This window comes from Podarcis muralis, chromosome 7 (genome assembly GCF_964188315.1).
Source record: "Podarcis muralis chromosome 7, rPodMur119.hap1.1, whole genome shotgun sequence".
NCBI classification, from domain to species: Eukaryota; Metazoa; Chordata; class Lepidosauria; order Squamata; family Lacertidae; genus Podarcis; species Podarcis muralis.
In genome coordinates, this window is record NC_135661.1 from 59,538,517 (window position 1) to 59,554,600 (window position 16,084).

Genomic DNA, 16,084 nt, shown 5'->3' on the forward strand with positions numbered 1-16,084 from the left:
GTCATAGTTGTCAACTTTTCCCTTTTCTTGCGAGGAATCCTATTCGGAATAAGGGAATTTCCCTTAAAAAGGGGGGAAAGTTGACAGCTATAGACTATCCCTGCTACCTTTTTCCAAGGAATTTGTGGGCTGGCTGTGGCAATGACAGGCACTCTGCGCATGTTCAGAGGGCATTTATCTACATCCAAGTTCAGATAATGGGATGGGCATGTTGTTCACCTCAATGGAGCTGGCGATATTAAGACACTCCTCCATCCCAGGAATCTCCAGCTGCAGAATTTTCAAGTCTTTGCATTTGAGCGTGATGGTGCCCGAAGCGTTCGCAAGCCTGTAGGGGGCAATGAAATAAAAGGGCAGTAAATAGGGGAAGATCCAGAGACACTTTTCTCCCCCCCCCCCCAAAGCTTCTCTGCAGCAGAAGAGGCAGCAGCAATGAGCATGGTGGGTGTGGAGGCCTTTGGCCACAATCCCAACCAGCCGCACACTCTGGGTTTGAGATGGGCAGGAAGTCACATGAGCAGCCTGCTGGGAGCGACAGAAAGCAAAGCAGAGAGGGGAGAGCTGGCTCAAAGAGCAGAAATGTCTTTTTGAATGGTCGAGAGAGTAGGCCACTCAAGCTAGCAACCCCAGGTCAGGAATGCTGGCTGCGGGCCACCATAGCAGTCTAGATTCAGGTACTGACACTCACAGGCTCAAATTGGACCCTCCACACTTACAGATATTTTAATCTACATTAAGCCAACAGCAACTGGAGGGTGCCATGTGGGCTGTCCTAAACAATACTGAGCTAAATGGAGCAGCTGTATGACTCAGGATAAGGCAACCTCCTATGCTGTCTGCAGATGGAAGGATTCTCCTATTATTATTATTATTATTATTATTATTATTATTATTATTATTATTATTATTGCTACTACTACAAGTTCTTGCCCACCCTTCTCCACAGGGTCCCAGGGCAGGTTACAGCAAAATACAATGTTAAAATCAGTGTTAAAATTAATAATAATAATAATAATAATAATAATAATAATAATAATAATAATAATAATTATTATTATTATTATTATTATTTATACCCTGCCCATCTGGCTGGGTTTCCTCAGCCACTCTCGGCAGCTGCCTTCAAATGTCTTCTAAAAGTCAGCTAGTTGTTTATTTCCTTGACACCTGAGGGGAGGGCGTTCCACATAGCGGGTGCCACTACTGAGAAGGCCCTCTGCCTGGTTCCCTGTAACCTCACAGTGCTGGAACCACCAGAAGGCCCTCGGAGCTGGACCTCAGTTTCCGGGCAGAACGACAGGGGTGGAGACGCTCCTTCGGGTATACCGGACCAAGGCCGTTTAGGGCTTTAAGGGTCAGCACAAGCACTTCAAATTGTGCTCGTAAACATACTGGGAGCCAATGTAGGTCTTCCAGGACCGGTGTTATATGGTCTCAGCGGCCACTCCCAGTCAGCAGTCTAGCTGCCACATTCTGGATTAGTTGCAGTTTCCAGGTCACCTGGATGCCCCACTTAGAGTGAATTGCAGTAGCCCAAGCAGGAGATAACCAGAGCATGTACCACTCTGGTGAGGCAGGTAGGGTCTCAGCCTGCGTACCAGAGCTGGACACAGAATTGACCTGCGCCTCCATGGACAGCTGAGAGTCCAAAATGACTCCCAGGCTGCGCACCTGGTCCTTCAGGGGCACAGTTACCCCTTTCAGGACCAGGGAGTTCTCCACACCTGCCCGCCACGTGTCCTCTCAAAACAGTAACATAAATAAAATAAAATAATTTTAAAAATAAATAAAATCAGCATTAAATAACTCAGGTGGTGGGAATGGCCAGGCCGTGGATACTTAGAGGTGAGGGATGGGCACACTGCACATGCTCAGAGACACATTGTGATTCTTCCACATTTCCTGAGGCTGAGCCCTGGGGAGCTCTGCTTCAGATTATGCCTTCCTGGGCTATCACCCACTTTGCACAATCCCCCCTCCCCCCCTCCGCCCTGGCTGTAGGTGCAGAAATCAAGGGCAGGATAACTTGCACGTATTTCTCCCTGTACAAACAGGGTTCAAGAAAATAATGGCAGGCATCTTCCAGGCATGAGGCGGGTCTTCTGGAAAAGTGGGGCCCAGGACTGCTTCAGGCCCCACACCAGTTTGGCAAGCAGCGCAAGCTGAGGAGCAGACAAACACTAAGCCTCTAAGCTGCGGCCATGCCTTGCAGCTTGAAATGGAGTTAAAAGGCGAACCTGGTTTCTGGGGGGGAGCCGTTAGTCCGGGCGCTTTGATACCAACTTAGATTCTGAACGCTGGGGAGTCACAGGAAGGAAAGAGGAGAGGTTAGCATTGTGCCACAGGTGCATGCAAGAGGCTGGTGTTCTGGGTGGCGGTTGCTGGTTTGATCATCATCTGACAAGGAGCCAAATGTGGGGGTCATTTGGGGGTCATTTGGCCCAGCATCTTCTTGCCATTCCAGCAGGGTTACCAGCCTTTCTCTCCCAGCCCTGCTCTTCTGCCTTTCACAGCAGCCTGAGATGACGATATTAGGAAGGCAAGGCTCTTTGCCAGCACTTGGTTCAAACAGCACATGCTCAGTGTCCACACATTAGGCTGCTGTTAAAAGAGCAGCGGAGCGCAGCCAGGGTAAAAGGTGGCAACTGGGCCTTGGAGCAGAGGAAAGGAGTAATTCAGTATTATACAAGAGGAAGATTTTATTCCCCATGTTCCTAAAGCATTTTCTTCTGATAGTACTGCTAAGCACAAAAGGATAGCTCAGTTGGTGCAACATGAGACTCTTAATCTCAGGGTTTTGGGTTCAAGTCCCAGGTTGGAAAAATAGTCCTGCATTGCGGGCGTTGGACTAGATGACCCCTGTGGTCCCTTACAACTATACAATTCTATGCTTCTATTGGTGTGTGAATTCATGAGCCAGGACACTAGCCTGAGGTGGGCACGATAGGAACAACATAGGAATATAAAAAGCAGCCTTACACTGAGTCAGACCATTGGTCCGTCTAACTCAGTATTGTCTACACCGATTGGCAGCAGGGTTTCAGGCAGGGAGTCTTTCCCAGCCCTGCCTGAAGATGTCCTTTGGGAACTGAACCTGGGACCTTCTGCACACCAAGCAGATGTCCTGCCACTGAGCTACAGCCCTCCCCAGAGCTTTGCATCATTTGCTAATATTTTGCACTGAGGTCACTTTGCAAGACCTCGATCTGGGCTCAGGTTTAGGCTCAGCAATGCTTCTCTTAAAAACTGCAGCTCCGTTGCAAATTGTTCTTGGTGTGGGGGAATAGAAGGGGTTCTGATTTGCTCAGGTTCTGTAAGGCTTAGTTTGGTTAGTTCACAACCCGGGGAGCAAAGCAACAGCATTTTGATTTCATGCATATGGGAGCCTCAGTGATTCTTAACAGGTCGAGTGATGCTGGGGCTGGGGGTAGGAGAGGTATGATGTGGGAGAGACAGTCACCTTTTCTCAATGGCGTCCACATTGCGAATAAGAAGCCACAGCTCAATCTGGCCCTGTTCCCCGTTTCCCCCTGGCTGGGAAGATAGAAGGAGGTGGTGACTGGTGATGCAAAGTGTCCCTTTGACAGATGGGAGTCCTGGACGTGACAGCACCACATGGTCCACCTTGGTGGTCTTTATCAACTCTGCAAACTCCATGGTAGGGAGAGGCTGGGCCCAGACAGCAAATGTGTCTGTTTTGCTCCAGAAAGTCCTGTGGACCTGACTGAAGAAGAGAAAAGGCCTTCCAGGGGAACCTGTTGGAAGAACAGACAGATATGACAGATGCAGGTGAGTCAGAACAGCATTTAGAAGACCAGATACAGTTATGTGACACAAACTCTCAGCATTTCTGCCCAACATACAGATTATGCACACTGAGCAAAAGTTTTGGTATGGAGCTGATGGGAGTTGTAGTCAAAAACATCCGAATAGCACCTGGTTGGGGAAGGCTGTTTTTGATCAGGATGAATGAGGACTAAATGGGTCGTCTGGTGTGGGATGTGAAACAGAGCAGTCAAATACAACATCCCTAGAGTGGACATAAAAAGAGGATGTCTGGACTAGCCAGTCGGAACTTCCTATTTCCTCCTGGGCTGGGACAGACTTCCTCTGCATGTGACTAGATGTGGGCGTGACCTTACCTGTGCAGGTAACAAAATACCTCAGAGGAGGCTGCCATCTATCTCTCTGACTCCATTTGTCAAAGAAGCAACATCTGCTTAGCCTAAGATGCTCTCTAAGATGCTTCCAGCCAAGAGAGGACAATGGGGCTATCTCTTCATGGGACAGATTCCAGGTGTACATATTTTGTAACATAAGTCTGCCTTCTGGGATCCATTTGTGAACAGAATGTGAGTAAACTATTTTATATACTTTTATACAAGACTATGTTGTGTCTATCTATTTAGGGGGAATAAAGGGGAATTTACCAGGAAACTTATTTTAGAGGCTTATAGAAGCCTGGCAAACGCTATCCGCTGTGCAAGTTTAAAAAGGGCAATGTTACTCTGCTAAATTGTAGAACTTGTTAACACAAGTTGGAAAGGATATAATTAAACAATATATCCTCTCCTGCATCCCTGAACATTCCCACACCTGGAAGGGCTTATAAGTCTTTGTATAAAATAACCAAAACAGATTGACAGTAGTAAGCTAGAACTCAGCAAAAGGGACACCTTCCCAGCTTGAGAAAGAAGCGCAAGATAAGAACTATTGGTTTGAAACAGGAGGGCTTCCCATTGCCAGTTTTATTCAGACAGTTGTGTGACAAGCAGACATTCAGCAGGTGATACTCTCCCCTGGTATGCAGGGAGACGGATGAAAAAAGTATGGGCTGCCGAATTTCTGTTCTTAAAAGGCACAGCAGCCCTGCAATGGAAAGAAGAGGAAAGTTGGCCGCTGTGTTGTCTTATTTTCAGGGGGCTGCAACATCATAGCAGTCTGCGAAAGGGAAGCAAAAGGAAAGGAAAGGAAAGAGAGAGGTGCCTCTCTGATGCTTTGTTCCATGTTTCTCTGTTGATGGTAGTACAGTGATACCTTTAGTTACGAACTTAATTCGTTCCGGAGGTCCGTTCTTATCCTGAAACTTCTTAACTAGAGGCGTGCTTTCGCTAATGGGGCCTCTTGCTGCCGCTGCGCTGTCGGCACATGATTTCCGTTCTCATCCTGGGGCAAAGTTCTCAACTCGGGGTAACTCTTCCAGGTTAGTGGAGTTTGTAACCTGAGGCGTTTGTAACTCGAGGTACCACTGTACTCAGATATCTACATGGAATTCAGACAAGGCTTGTTACTCAGGTGAAGGTCTGGGTGCAGTTCAGGCCATAGTGTTGCTGTTCAGCTTGACTCCCGAACCCCTGCAAATTTGCTTAAGTAATAAGACTCAAAGGGTATATTCAAAAAGAAAACAAAATGGTGAACACATTGTTTCCAAGAAGGAGGAAGCAAAACTGGTGTGTCTGTGTCCTTTCCCCTCCGTCCCTCAGCTAGAAGCCTGACTCAGATATTTCAGCTAAAATGGAACAGCCTGCTTCTAACATTTTCACAATTTCTATGCCTCCGGGGGATTAATGTGCCAAAACCGAAACAAGGATTCAAAGACAGATTCCTAAAACATTCCAAAGACTGTTTTGAAAGTCATTGTTTGGCACTTAAAAATCATGCAAAGCGACCCCAGTCCAGATACGTGCTTCTCTGACAGCCGCTCACCATACGGAAACATGTGAGATGTGATTCCCTTTCCCAACAGGAGATTAAGCAATAGAGAAAAGCCTCGTCACCTGCTTAATTTCCTTATCTCAAGCTCTGGCCTTCAAGGTTCCTCCTGAACAGCACAGTCTGGCTTTGGTGGGGGTGGGAGGGATTGCTCCCTGCTTCCCTTGCTCCCAACCAGGTGATCTGGGCTGAGATGTGATATAAAAAGGTATAAATAAAACCAGAAGAGCTGTAGAGCCCTCACAGCTAAAGGTGTGCTAAATAAACGAAACTAAGAAATGTAGCTCATCCCAACGTGGAGATAAAGCCACAGGAAAGGCTACACCTGCCTATAGTGCAAGAAGAAGAAGAGTTTGGATTTGATATCCCGCCTTTCACTCCCCTTCAGGAGTCTCAAAGCGGCTAACATTCTCCTTTCCCTTCCTCCCCCACAACAAACACTCTGTGAGGTGAGTGGGGCTGAGAGACTTCAAAGAAGTGTGACTAGCCCAAGGTCACCCAGCAGCTGCATGTGGAGCAGCGGAGACGCGAACCCGGTTCCCCAGATTACGTGACTACTGCTCTTAACCACTACACCACACTGGCTCTCTGAACCCTCTGAACCTTTACCTGGGCCATCTCAAGACATTTTGCTGCCTGAAAGAAAGCAGCAAATGACTCCCCAATTCAAGCTGCAAGAGGCCTCAAGGCTGGTTGGAATATTTGGCAACCTGAAGCAGACAATCCCACAAGTCATATTTCCCCTTCCCTGGCAGACAAATGCTAATAATTCATTTTCTACCCTTTCATGACACCCAAAATCTGCTGACAGAGGCAGCCTGTTCCCTCCATCTCTAGGTAGGGCCCTGATCTTTACTGTGTTAAGTGAGGCTTGCTCTCCATGTGTTTGCATGCCATGCTTCTGCTTTGAAGGCACAGGAAGAAAGGATGGAAAAGTAACAGTAATATTTAACAATGCTCCGTATGTTTATGAATTTATTTAACTTCCTTATAATGTTGTGGAATTTTGTTGACTTTTAAAATGCTTTCCTTTGAGAGCCGCTTTGAACATTAAAAAGAAACCAAAATGACAATATATGGGATACCCACATTTGGAACAAAATCTGCCCAGGTGCAGGGCCTGCTTTTCACATGCAGGAGGTCCTAGGTGTAACCTCAGAATGGCTGGGAAAGAAAGACCCCTGTCTGCAACCCCCAACAATCATCATAGGCAATCCTGAGCAAGATGGGCCTATGGTCTCATGCTGCATAAGACAGATTTCTACCTTCTTCTTCACATAAAGGCAATACATACATTAGGCTTCCATAATGTGTGATTGGCGGCCAAGCACGCCTGTCCTGTTCCTGCAATGACAATAAAAGGAAGAGGTGCACCAGATCCCTGGGCATGCCACCATATGTGGGCAAAGGGTAGAGTTGCCAACTGACCAAGAAAGAAAAGCAGCCTGGTCTGTTCTTTTGCCTTTCAGAGCAGCTTGAAGTGCATCTTTTAACGAAGCTTTTAACAGAATGAAGATAAGCATCACCTGCTAACAGGTGTACAATATGCTGGGGTTAAAACCACAGCTACAGAGCCCTGCTGAAAAGTTGACAGCCTGACTGGTGGATTGCATTGAATCTGGGGGTCCACAATGCGTGCTAAGCCTGCACCGTTTATCACAGCAGTCCTTAGAACAGCCACAGCCCTGAAAGGTGGGCCAGTGTTCGTTTTTTAAAGTGAGGGCCGTAAAAGGATCCTTGGCTACTAGCTGGATTTATGTGAATTTAAGTCAGACCTTGGAGCCACCTAGCCAGTTCATCTCCTCTGGCCAGCAGGGTCATCTTCCCAGCCCTACGATTTGGGAGCATTTAACTAGAGGTTCTGGGGATCATCCCTAGACAGAGCAAAACAGCCTCTTAAAAAGCCAGCAAAGGGGTCTCCCTGCAGTGGGTGGCCCCCTTCCCTTACCTGACAGCTGGATTTGGAAGCAGAGCCCTGTCAGAACCCACAGGAGATCTTGCTTGGCAGAAGTTGGGGGTCAAGCTCCTAGTGATGAGGACCGCAGGGGGGCAAGATGCAGAGCCTGATAATGTGCAGGGCCTGCTGGAAGTGCCATGGCCAGAGAGGGGTGCAGGAGGCAGCTGCTGCTGCTGCTGCTGCTGTTGAGAAACCTTTCAACAGCTGTTTTGCTTCTCAAAATAGCTGAGGAGTTCCAGCATGCTGGCTCTTAGATTGTGAAAGAGAGAGGAAAAAAAAGGAGAGCATGCAACAGGAACTGCACACATAGCCGTGTGGGAGAGGCTGAGAAGCAGAGAGAGAGGGAGGATATTGGGTTTAAGGTAGCCTGGCTATAATGTTTTCTTTTCCGTTTATTTATTTTTTCCACTGTCAAGGGACTTGACGGGTGAAGATTGTTAGATAAACTGGCAGTGCAATTAAACTACCACAATATTCCCCCCCCCCCGGGTGCCTTGATAGGCTCCAGGCAGATGGTGGGGGGAATGGGGCTTGAAGATACACAGAGAACCACAGGAAGTGAAACTCTGGCAGCGTGGGGGAGAGAGAGCTCTGCAGGCTGGTGTGCTAAGCTGTCTTTTTATCCACACGCTTTTCGACAAGAGAGGAATGGAGTAGAGCCTTAACTTTCCTACTGAAATATCCTGCAAGAAAGCAAAACAAAACCCTCATGCTGTGCAAATATATTGTTATGAGCTTGTGGGTGCCAGACACTTAATCCCCGGACCCAGAAAGTGTTAAAAAGATAAATAAGCCAGACTAGTTTCCTCATGAGGTAATCGCCTGGGAGATGAGCTGTTTAGAGACCTAAGGAAAGGTAATGGGCCACTAAGAAGACAAAGGCTCTGTGCCAGATGCAAAATTGGTGGGGCCCCTCCAGTTCTGAATTTGTTAGAAGACAAAGCCAGAGTCTGAAGTAGGGTTTTGGGGGACTATGATTTGACCAAGAGGTGGGGAAAGGTTGCAGGCTGGTAAAGGAAGCAAGCGGGAGAGAGGGTCAGAGTAGAACGATTCTGTTTGAATCCAAGGCTGTGGTAGAGACAAGACCCTCTTGGGGTGTCCATGCTGTGAGCCCCTCCATTGTAGGCTCAGGTTGTATATATGTGTAAATAAACCATATGTCATGAAGACACCACAGTCTCCGCTGTGCTTTATTCTCCCAAAGAAACACGAATCTTGGGTAGGCACCTGGAATCTCACAGCTCGGAGATTGGGGTAGCATGCAACAATATTGAGATTTCATCCCCTGCAGCATATTAGAGATTGAAAACAGGGCCACTGCTCTCCTGAGGGGTAGCTGGGCTTTTCTCTTGCTGCAGAAACAAAGAGCTTTGTGGCACCTTAAAGACCAATGCAACAAATTTATTCTGGCATAAACTTCATCAGCTGCATGAAATCTTATCCTAGGTTGCTTCATTTTGAGGGCGGTGGACTGTAAACAGTGAGGTCAGAGGGAAATGAAATGCAGAAAAGAGCAGTGAAAATTGCATTAACAGTGACCTTAAACCACTTGTTGCTGGCATCCAAGAGTCAATTAGCATAGGTAGTATGATAAAAAATCCTTTGTCCCAATTCAGTCTACAAGTGATAAGGTGGAACCCCTTGAGGAATTGCAATGCAATGAATTTCAACTTGCCTTCTCCCTTTGAAGTTTATTCCTTCCAGGCTGGCCATTCTCCAGTCTCTTGCATGCTGTGCTGGGAGGTTGAAATGCCCTAGTCCCCCTTGCCTGAAGGCTCTGTTCCATCTGTTGTAGGCAAATTTTATGCGTACAAGCATAATTTTTATTTTTAATTAACCTCCCCCCCCCCTCTTTTTGGTGATGCCTTTCCTTCTTTTTGGCAACGCAATAAGCGGTCCTCCTAACTGCAACTACCTTTGGCCCCATGATGGGAGTTGTAGTGCAAAACATCTGGAAGGCGCAATGTTGGACATTTTGAAGGAACCAGCACACTGCTTGGCCCTTTTCTGCCATGCTTTAGGACACACCTCTCATTCCATTTCTTTGTCCCTTCAGTCCAGACTTCCTGTTCCACCTTAAATGCAGTGCAGCTGTGCTCTAGCAGCAAATGAGTCACCAGCTTAACTTGACCTGACCAAATGCCCTATGGCCCAGCAGAAGGGAACTAAAGCAGGGGTAGGCAACCTAAGGCCCATGGGCCACAAGCGGCCAATGGGGGTCATTTAACCAACCCACGAGCCACCCCTGAACCGAGCTGCCCACTCAGTGAGTCCCCACACGCTGCACTAAACCGGTGCAGCACAGCATGGGGACTCGCTTCCGCGATGCCAGAAATCGCATCTGCGCAAACACAAATGCTGGAAATTGTGGGCACGGGCGCTCACACACAAACACAATCCGACCCACAGAGGGATCTCTGCTGGAGTGAACCAGCCCAGGCAAGGTAAACCTTGCTGACCCCTGGACTAAAGGGAGCTCTGCAGAGGCTCTGCAGAGACTAGTTGTGGGCATCCTCAGAGCCCATCCATGTCCATATCATGCCTGTTGGGTGCTGGAATTTTAGTGGCCTCACCAAACCTGCGAACAGGGAGCACAATGCAAAACTTCTCGCCCTGTAGGTAAAAAAAGGTAAAGGACCTCTGGATGGTTAAGTCCAGTCAAAGGCGACTATGGGGTTGCACCACTCATCTCGCTTTTAGGCCGAGGGAGCTGGTGTTTGTCCACAGACAGCTTTCTGGGTCATGTGGCCAGCATGACTAAATTGCTCCTGGTGCAATGGAACACCATGACAGAAACCAGAGCGCATGGAAACACCGTTTACCTTCCTGCCACAGCAGTATCTATTTATCTACTTGCACTGGTGTGCTTTTGAACTGCTAGGTTGGCAGGAACTCGGACAGAGCAATGGGAGCTCACCCTGTCATGGGGATTCAAACCACCAACCTTGAGGGCTGGACAGAGAATGCTTTTTCCTCAGCCGGGGGAGGAAGGTGTGTCTGTGGATATGCATGCATGTGCCTGTGCTGTGCTGTATGTGTGTGTGTTGTGTGGCATGTGAATGGATGTGGTTTCTGTGCTCACTTTGATCACAACCAACCTTTGGCATATGGGCCCTGGAGAATTGGCCAAGAGGGAATGTGGTCTTCAGGCCAAAAAATATTCCCCACCCCTGCCCTATAGGAACCCCAGTCTCCCCCCACACCATTGGAGCCAACTGGGCGCCTTTAAACAAACAGGCTTTTCCTACAGAGAGTGGAGCTGGCAGCTCAGAGAGACCCACAGTGCCTATTTAAAGCTCAACCAGAGGTCCACTGGTGCTGGAGCAATATCTGGCTATGTTCTTCCTCCTTATCCAATGCGACCCATGCATAGAGCTGTCCAGGGTGCTATTGAATTCTAGACTTTTTGCCTTGCCAGAACATGGACCTTGCTCTCCTTCACCCCATCTTGCTCTGCTCGCTTGCTTTGGGTCAGAACCTCTATACTTCTGAGGCCAATGCATGGAACCGAACAGAAATAATGCAACATTCTCTGTCCCCCTAATCATAGAAATTGCTGCTGGTTGTGTCTGTGCTCTGCTAGTTCTCACATGATGCATGACTGCAATGTATGGGTAATTCAAAGTGTGCTAGAGTTCACTGGCAAACACTATGCTGCACTGAAGTGCATCAAGTAGCTATTTTCTTACTGGTCAGCAGGTGGTGCTATGTTGGAATTGTTGTGCTGTAATTAAAAGGAGTATTAAAACATAAGCAAGCTGGGTGAGGGCCACAATGCAGAGGGACAATAAGACTTCGGAGGGTAGTTACCTGAATATGTTGCTAATCCACTATCTCACCTTGATTTTACTGACATGTCAGCTGAACGAGGGCACAATTTGCTATAAAATGCCCTTGAATCTTCTGGAGTGACCTTTCGATCTTGGCTCCTTTTCAGACCTGGGTGGAGGACCCATATCTTTTTCTCTGCTGACAGTAAGAGTCAGGAAAGGAAGGAGTGCTGTTGGGATTAATGGCTTTACACTCTCGCTGTCTTTTATGTCATTGAAACTTCCTTTCAAAGAACAGGGTGTCTCCTCCCAGTTGGAGACAATAAGTCAGGACCAAGAGAGAGAGAGAGAAAAGGCCTCCCATTAACCTCTGGATAATTAAAGTTCCTGCTTTCTTTCTTTTATTGCCAGGGCTTTATTGTTCCAAGAATAAACAGCTTTCCTCTATGCACGGACACATATGACACAGAGCGAGTGGGTGACTGAGGGAGCCGGTCTGTCTTGGAAAGAAAGCCCTTTGTCTGCGCACCTCTGCGATGTCTTTGGTGAGGTTCAAGGAGTTTGGGGAAGAGGAGGAGAACTTGGAGGCAGAGAACCTGGACAGCGTCAAGGCCTTGACGGCGAAGCTGAAGCTGCAGACCCGGCGCCCTTCCTACCTGGAGTGGAAGGCTCGCGTGCAAAGCCCCTCCTGGCGGAACGGGCTCAGGACCCTGCCGGAAAAGCAGTGCGGAGAGACGGCCGGGGAGGACTCTCAGGCCCCCGTCCCTTTGAAGACCATTTGTGGGTTCCCCACCATTGGTGATGCCTTGGAGTGGCTCAGGATGGAGCTGGTGAGTATTTTCCCAACCTTTCTGGGGGAAATGTGAGCACCAGAGCAACTAGCCCCAGCCTTCAGGGGCAAGTCTGGAGCAGGGAGGCAGAGGAGGCACCTCCACCACCGGTGGTCGCAAGCTTTGCAAAGGCTGCGTCCTGGCAAGACCTCCCCAGTGGTCTTCTATGGCATGGCTCACTCCACTGGCCAACTTGCATCTGACCGTCTTTTTCAGTTCTAGCTAAAATATTTAAAGCTTCAGGCAGTGAAGTAGTACAGTCCAGGTACATACCAGTAGGTGCTCCCTGTACAGTCCCTGTTTCTTGGTACCTGTTTTGTCTCGAATTTCTGCTTAAAGTTTGTAGAGTGAGTTACCGGAGTTGCCCTTTTTCACAACTTTTAGCCCACCTCTACAGCAGCCTTCCTCAACCTGATACCTAGATAATTGGGACTACAACTCTCATCAGCCCCAGCATCATAAAGCTCCACTGTAGTGGAGGAGTGGGTGAACTCAATGATCAATGTACACTTACGAAGACCAACTGAACTCTGTCCTGCATTGTCTTTCATTTCACGCAGTGTATTTGCTAGGTTTGTCTTGAGCTTTTGGTAAACTGCTGTAAGACAGTTATGATTTCCTAGCATATCTTTAACCACGTAACAAACACACCCCGTTCTGTGTTGCTGGAGGAAGAGGGGGAAGTTAATGAATATATAGAGAATATGTAGACGGATAAATGAAACTACAGTATCTAGAAGGCAGAGTAGCGCCTGCAGCAAACAGGGCCAGCCCAATATATTTTGGTTTTTGAGGAACAGCATTAAACATTGCGTGTGTGTGTGTGTGTGTGCGTGCGCGTGCACACACACACACACACACACATACACACACACACACACATATCAGGGTCCCTAAAATTCAAGCCCACCAAGTTATTTTGGCACCTGAGGTGGAAAAACCCATTTCCTAGTAGTAAAAAGATACAATAATAATTCAAATAAACTAACCACTTTGCTTCAGCTGCTTGGCTCATTTTGCTTCATGGTAGGGCTCATCCTGACAGCAGTGTATAATAATTGGGGTGTGTGTGTTTATTTTTGGCTTAAGACTTGTTGTTGTTGTCATCCGTCTGCTTCAGGAGACAAGGGAAGATTGGGGGTTAAGTCAAACCATTGCTGACCCTTCAAGTGTCTCTATTTTCCAGGGACACCCCTGATTTAGAGAAGCCATCCCGGTCTCTTATTTCATCCCAGAATGTCCCACTTTTCCCTAGGATGTCCCTAATATCATCAGAGAAATGTTGGAGGGTATGGAGTTATCTGACCCTCAAGCTGTCTGAAGGCAATCCTGTATAGGGAAGGGTTTTTTTTAATGTTTTATTGTGTTTTACATCTGTGGAAAGCTGCCCAGAGTGGCTGGGGCAACCTAGTGAGATGTGTGGGGTATAAATAATAGAATTATCATTATGGAATGGGAATATTCCTATTTTCATTAAGGTTGGAGGGTATGCCATTGGAGAGTTACAGTGGCTGCTGTGAATGTAGAGATGTCAGCTGTATGTGGGCTGTGAACCCCTTACACCCCCTTTAATTCCCCCTCCTCCAACTGCTGCCTTCCCACATGTCCTCCTCCCTAAATCTGGATATTCCCTATGAAATTGATGTCCTGTTTCGATTTCCAAAGCATAGGGAATCTCTGGATGAGAAATTATAGGACAGCAGTAGCTGGAGGAGAACACTGCATGGACATGTAAGAATTAAAGGAGGAACAAGGGGTTCACAGTCCACATTCAGCTAAAGTGTGGATGGGCCCTAAGACACTGAACCAACGAGTGGCACACTTCCTGCACCTTCCATTGAAGGGCAAGGCGGGCACTGCATTTTGCTGGACAGCAAGCAGTTGGAGTCCCAGGCAAACAGGTGCTCCTTCTGGTGGGCTGGCTAAGTGAGGTTTGTGCATGCCAGCCTCCTAGGTGACAGAGGCAGGGTGGCTGTTGACTTGGCATCCAATTTGCTCTTAGCTTCTATGTAATGGGAGGAACCACCTCCGTGGCTGGATCAGCTATGGTGGGCGTGTTTGGGAGGGAGGTGACAGAGGCACTTTTGAGTTTGCCTGAGCATCCTTGGGAGGGAGGATCTCCACCCTGTAACCCACTGGGACCCTCCTTGAGATCAGAGGTCTCTTGGGGTTCAGAACCTGTTACCCCACCTTCCTCCAATTCCCCAAGCTCCTCACACTCCTCCTCAGGGTCTGACCACCCTCTCAAAGACACTTCCACAGGACTCAGGACAGGACATGGCCTTTTTCTGATCCAGCCATGCTCTTTTAATTTTCTTATGGGGTGTGTATGTGTTGCCTCTCAGGCTTCATGGTTATTCTTTTGCTTCTCTCCAGCGGGAGATGCAGGCCTTGGATCACCAGTTGGCACGGCAACTAATGGGCCTGCGTGCTCAGATCCACCGACTGAAGGTGGAACAGGCCTGTCACCAACACAAGGAGATGTTGGACGACGCCACCTTCGAGCTGGAGGGCTGTGAAGAGGACTCTGACCTGCTGTGTAACATCCCACCCAAGATGGCGTTCCTCTTGTCCACACCCCTCAAGCACATTGGAGTCACACGCATGAACATCAACTCTCGCCGTTTCTCTCTGTGCTGAGGGGCCTTGCTTGACCCCTCTTCTGATTGCATTTTTAAGGCCTGCATCCTTCAGCAAGTGATACACACGCATAAACCCATCAGTTTCCAGGGACTCACACAGAGAAACCTGGCATAGGTTTTTTGTTATGGGATGGAGAGAGACAGTTTCTCAAAAGGCCAGAGGCTGCCTTGTCAGCAGGTGGTTCTGTGCAGCTACCAACTGCTTTGTAAAAGAAGGCATTTTTGCTGCAGACAGTAACAGGCATCTGCCTGGCTATTGAGTATCCTCAGATCCACCAGCCCTCACATTTGGGGATGGGAATGTTCGAGGATAGGACCTTCTGAGTTGTCCCCCCTCCCTGTCACAACTTTGGAATGCTCTCTTCAGGGAAGCCTGCCTGGCACCAGACCTGACATCCTTTCAGTTCCTTTGCATTTCCTCAGGCGACTGTACTCCAGCTTTTATTATCTCTTCCTGTTGCCCCTGTTTTATTTTGTATTACCGTATGTTATTCTTAATACGCGTTAGCCACTCTGAGAGGCTGTTGCGTCAAGAGCAGGTTACAGACTTCAAATAAACAGACAAATAAAATGTTTGCTGGTCTCTTTGTACCTGTTGTACTTTGCCACAACGCTTCACCCACTCCACTGTTCTAGATACAACTTTGCACGGTTTGTTTCAACAGCCCTATGCCTGAACAAAATGTGTTCTGTCTGACATACGTTCATTTGCAGATTAAAAAGCTGAGCAGGTAATGAGCAAACTGGAAGGTGGCCATCAGTCCCAACAGCAGCAGAGCCCACAATTCTGAATGACTTTTTCAGAAATAGCCAGATCCAAACTATGCCAACTGTTCTTTTCAGACATGGAGTAGCCACCAGCCATCAAGGTCCTAATTTGCACCTTCCAGTGCAAAATAATGCAAACCCCTAAAATAGGGCCAGCAGATCAAGGGCTGAACATGGCCCTCTAGGTACTGTCGGTACCAGGGGTGCCAACTTGAATAAAATATTGTGGGGGCCCAGGTAAGCCCCGCCCCACATAATCAATCACATGACACAGTACACACACAGCATTTGAATGGCAATGCCCGTCAACTTTGTGGGGGCCTGGCCCCCTCAAATATTTTATTGTGAGGGCTGAAGCCCCCTCGGCCCCTAGGAGTTGGCTCCTATGGTCGGTACTCTCCCAGG

At 48.0% G+C, this 16,084-nt stretch overlaps 2 protein-coding genes across 4 annotated transcripts in view; one reads left to right on the forward strand and one right to left on the reverse strand.

The window, feature by feature from the left end:
• LOC114601669 (myotubularin-related protein 9-like) overlaps positions 1–3,712 on the reverse strand; it is a 16,985-nt gene extending 13,273 nt beyond the window's left edge. Inside the window, exons 1-3 of one of the 2 annotated variants that reach the window (XM_028739020.2) lie at positions 3,461–3,712; positions 2,238–2,297; positions 220–328 (exon numbers count right to left, since the gene is read on the reverse strand). In XM_028739020.2, the coding sequence (XP_028594853.2) occupies positions 220–328; positions 2,238–2,297; positions 3,461–3,657 (366 nt within the window). In that variant the 5' untranslated portion in view covers positions 3,658–3,712. The remainder of the gene's footprint in view (positions 1–219; positions 329–2,237; positions 2,298–3,460) is intronic. The other variant, XM_028739021.2, reaches the window with a different exon arrangement.
• Positions 1–15,486, forward strand: part of FAM167B (family with sequence similarity 167 member B) — a 17,075-nt gene extending 1,589 nt beyond the window's left edge. The window contains exons 2-5 of one of the 2 annotated variants that reach the window (XM_028739023.2): positions 3,707–3,789; positions 7,182–7,404; positions 11,851–12,269; positions 14,646–15,486. In XM_028739023.2, coding sequence (XP_028594856.2) covers positions 11,976–12,269; positions 14,646–14,909 — 558 coding nt within the window. In that variant the 5' untranslated portion in view covers positions 3,707–3,789; positions 7,182–7,404; positions 11,851–11,975 and the 3' untranslated portion in view covers positions 14,910–15,486. The remainder of the gene's footprint in view (positions 1–3,706; positions 3,790–7,181; positions 7,405–11,850; positions 12,270–14,645) is intronic. The other variant, XM_028739025.2, reaches the window with a different exon arrangement.
• Positions 15,487–16,084: the final 598 nt, after the last annotated feature.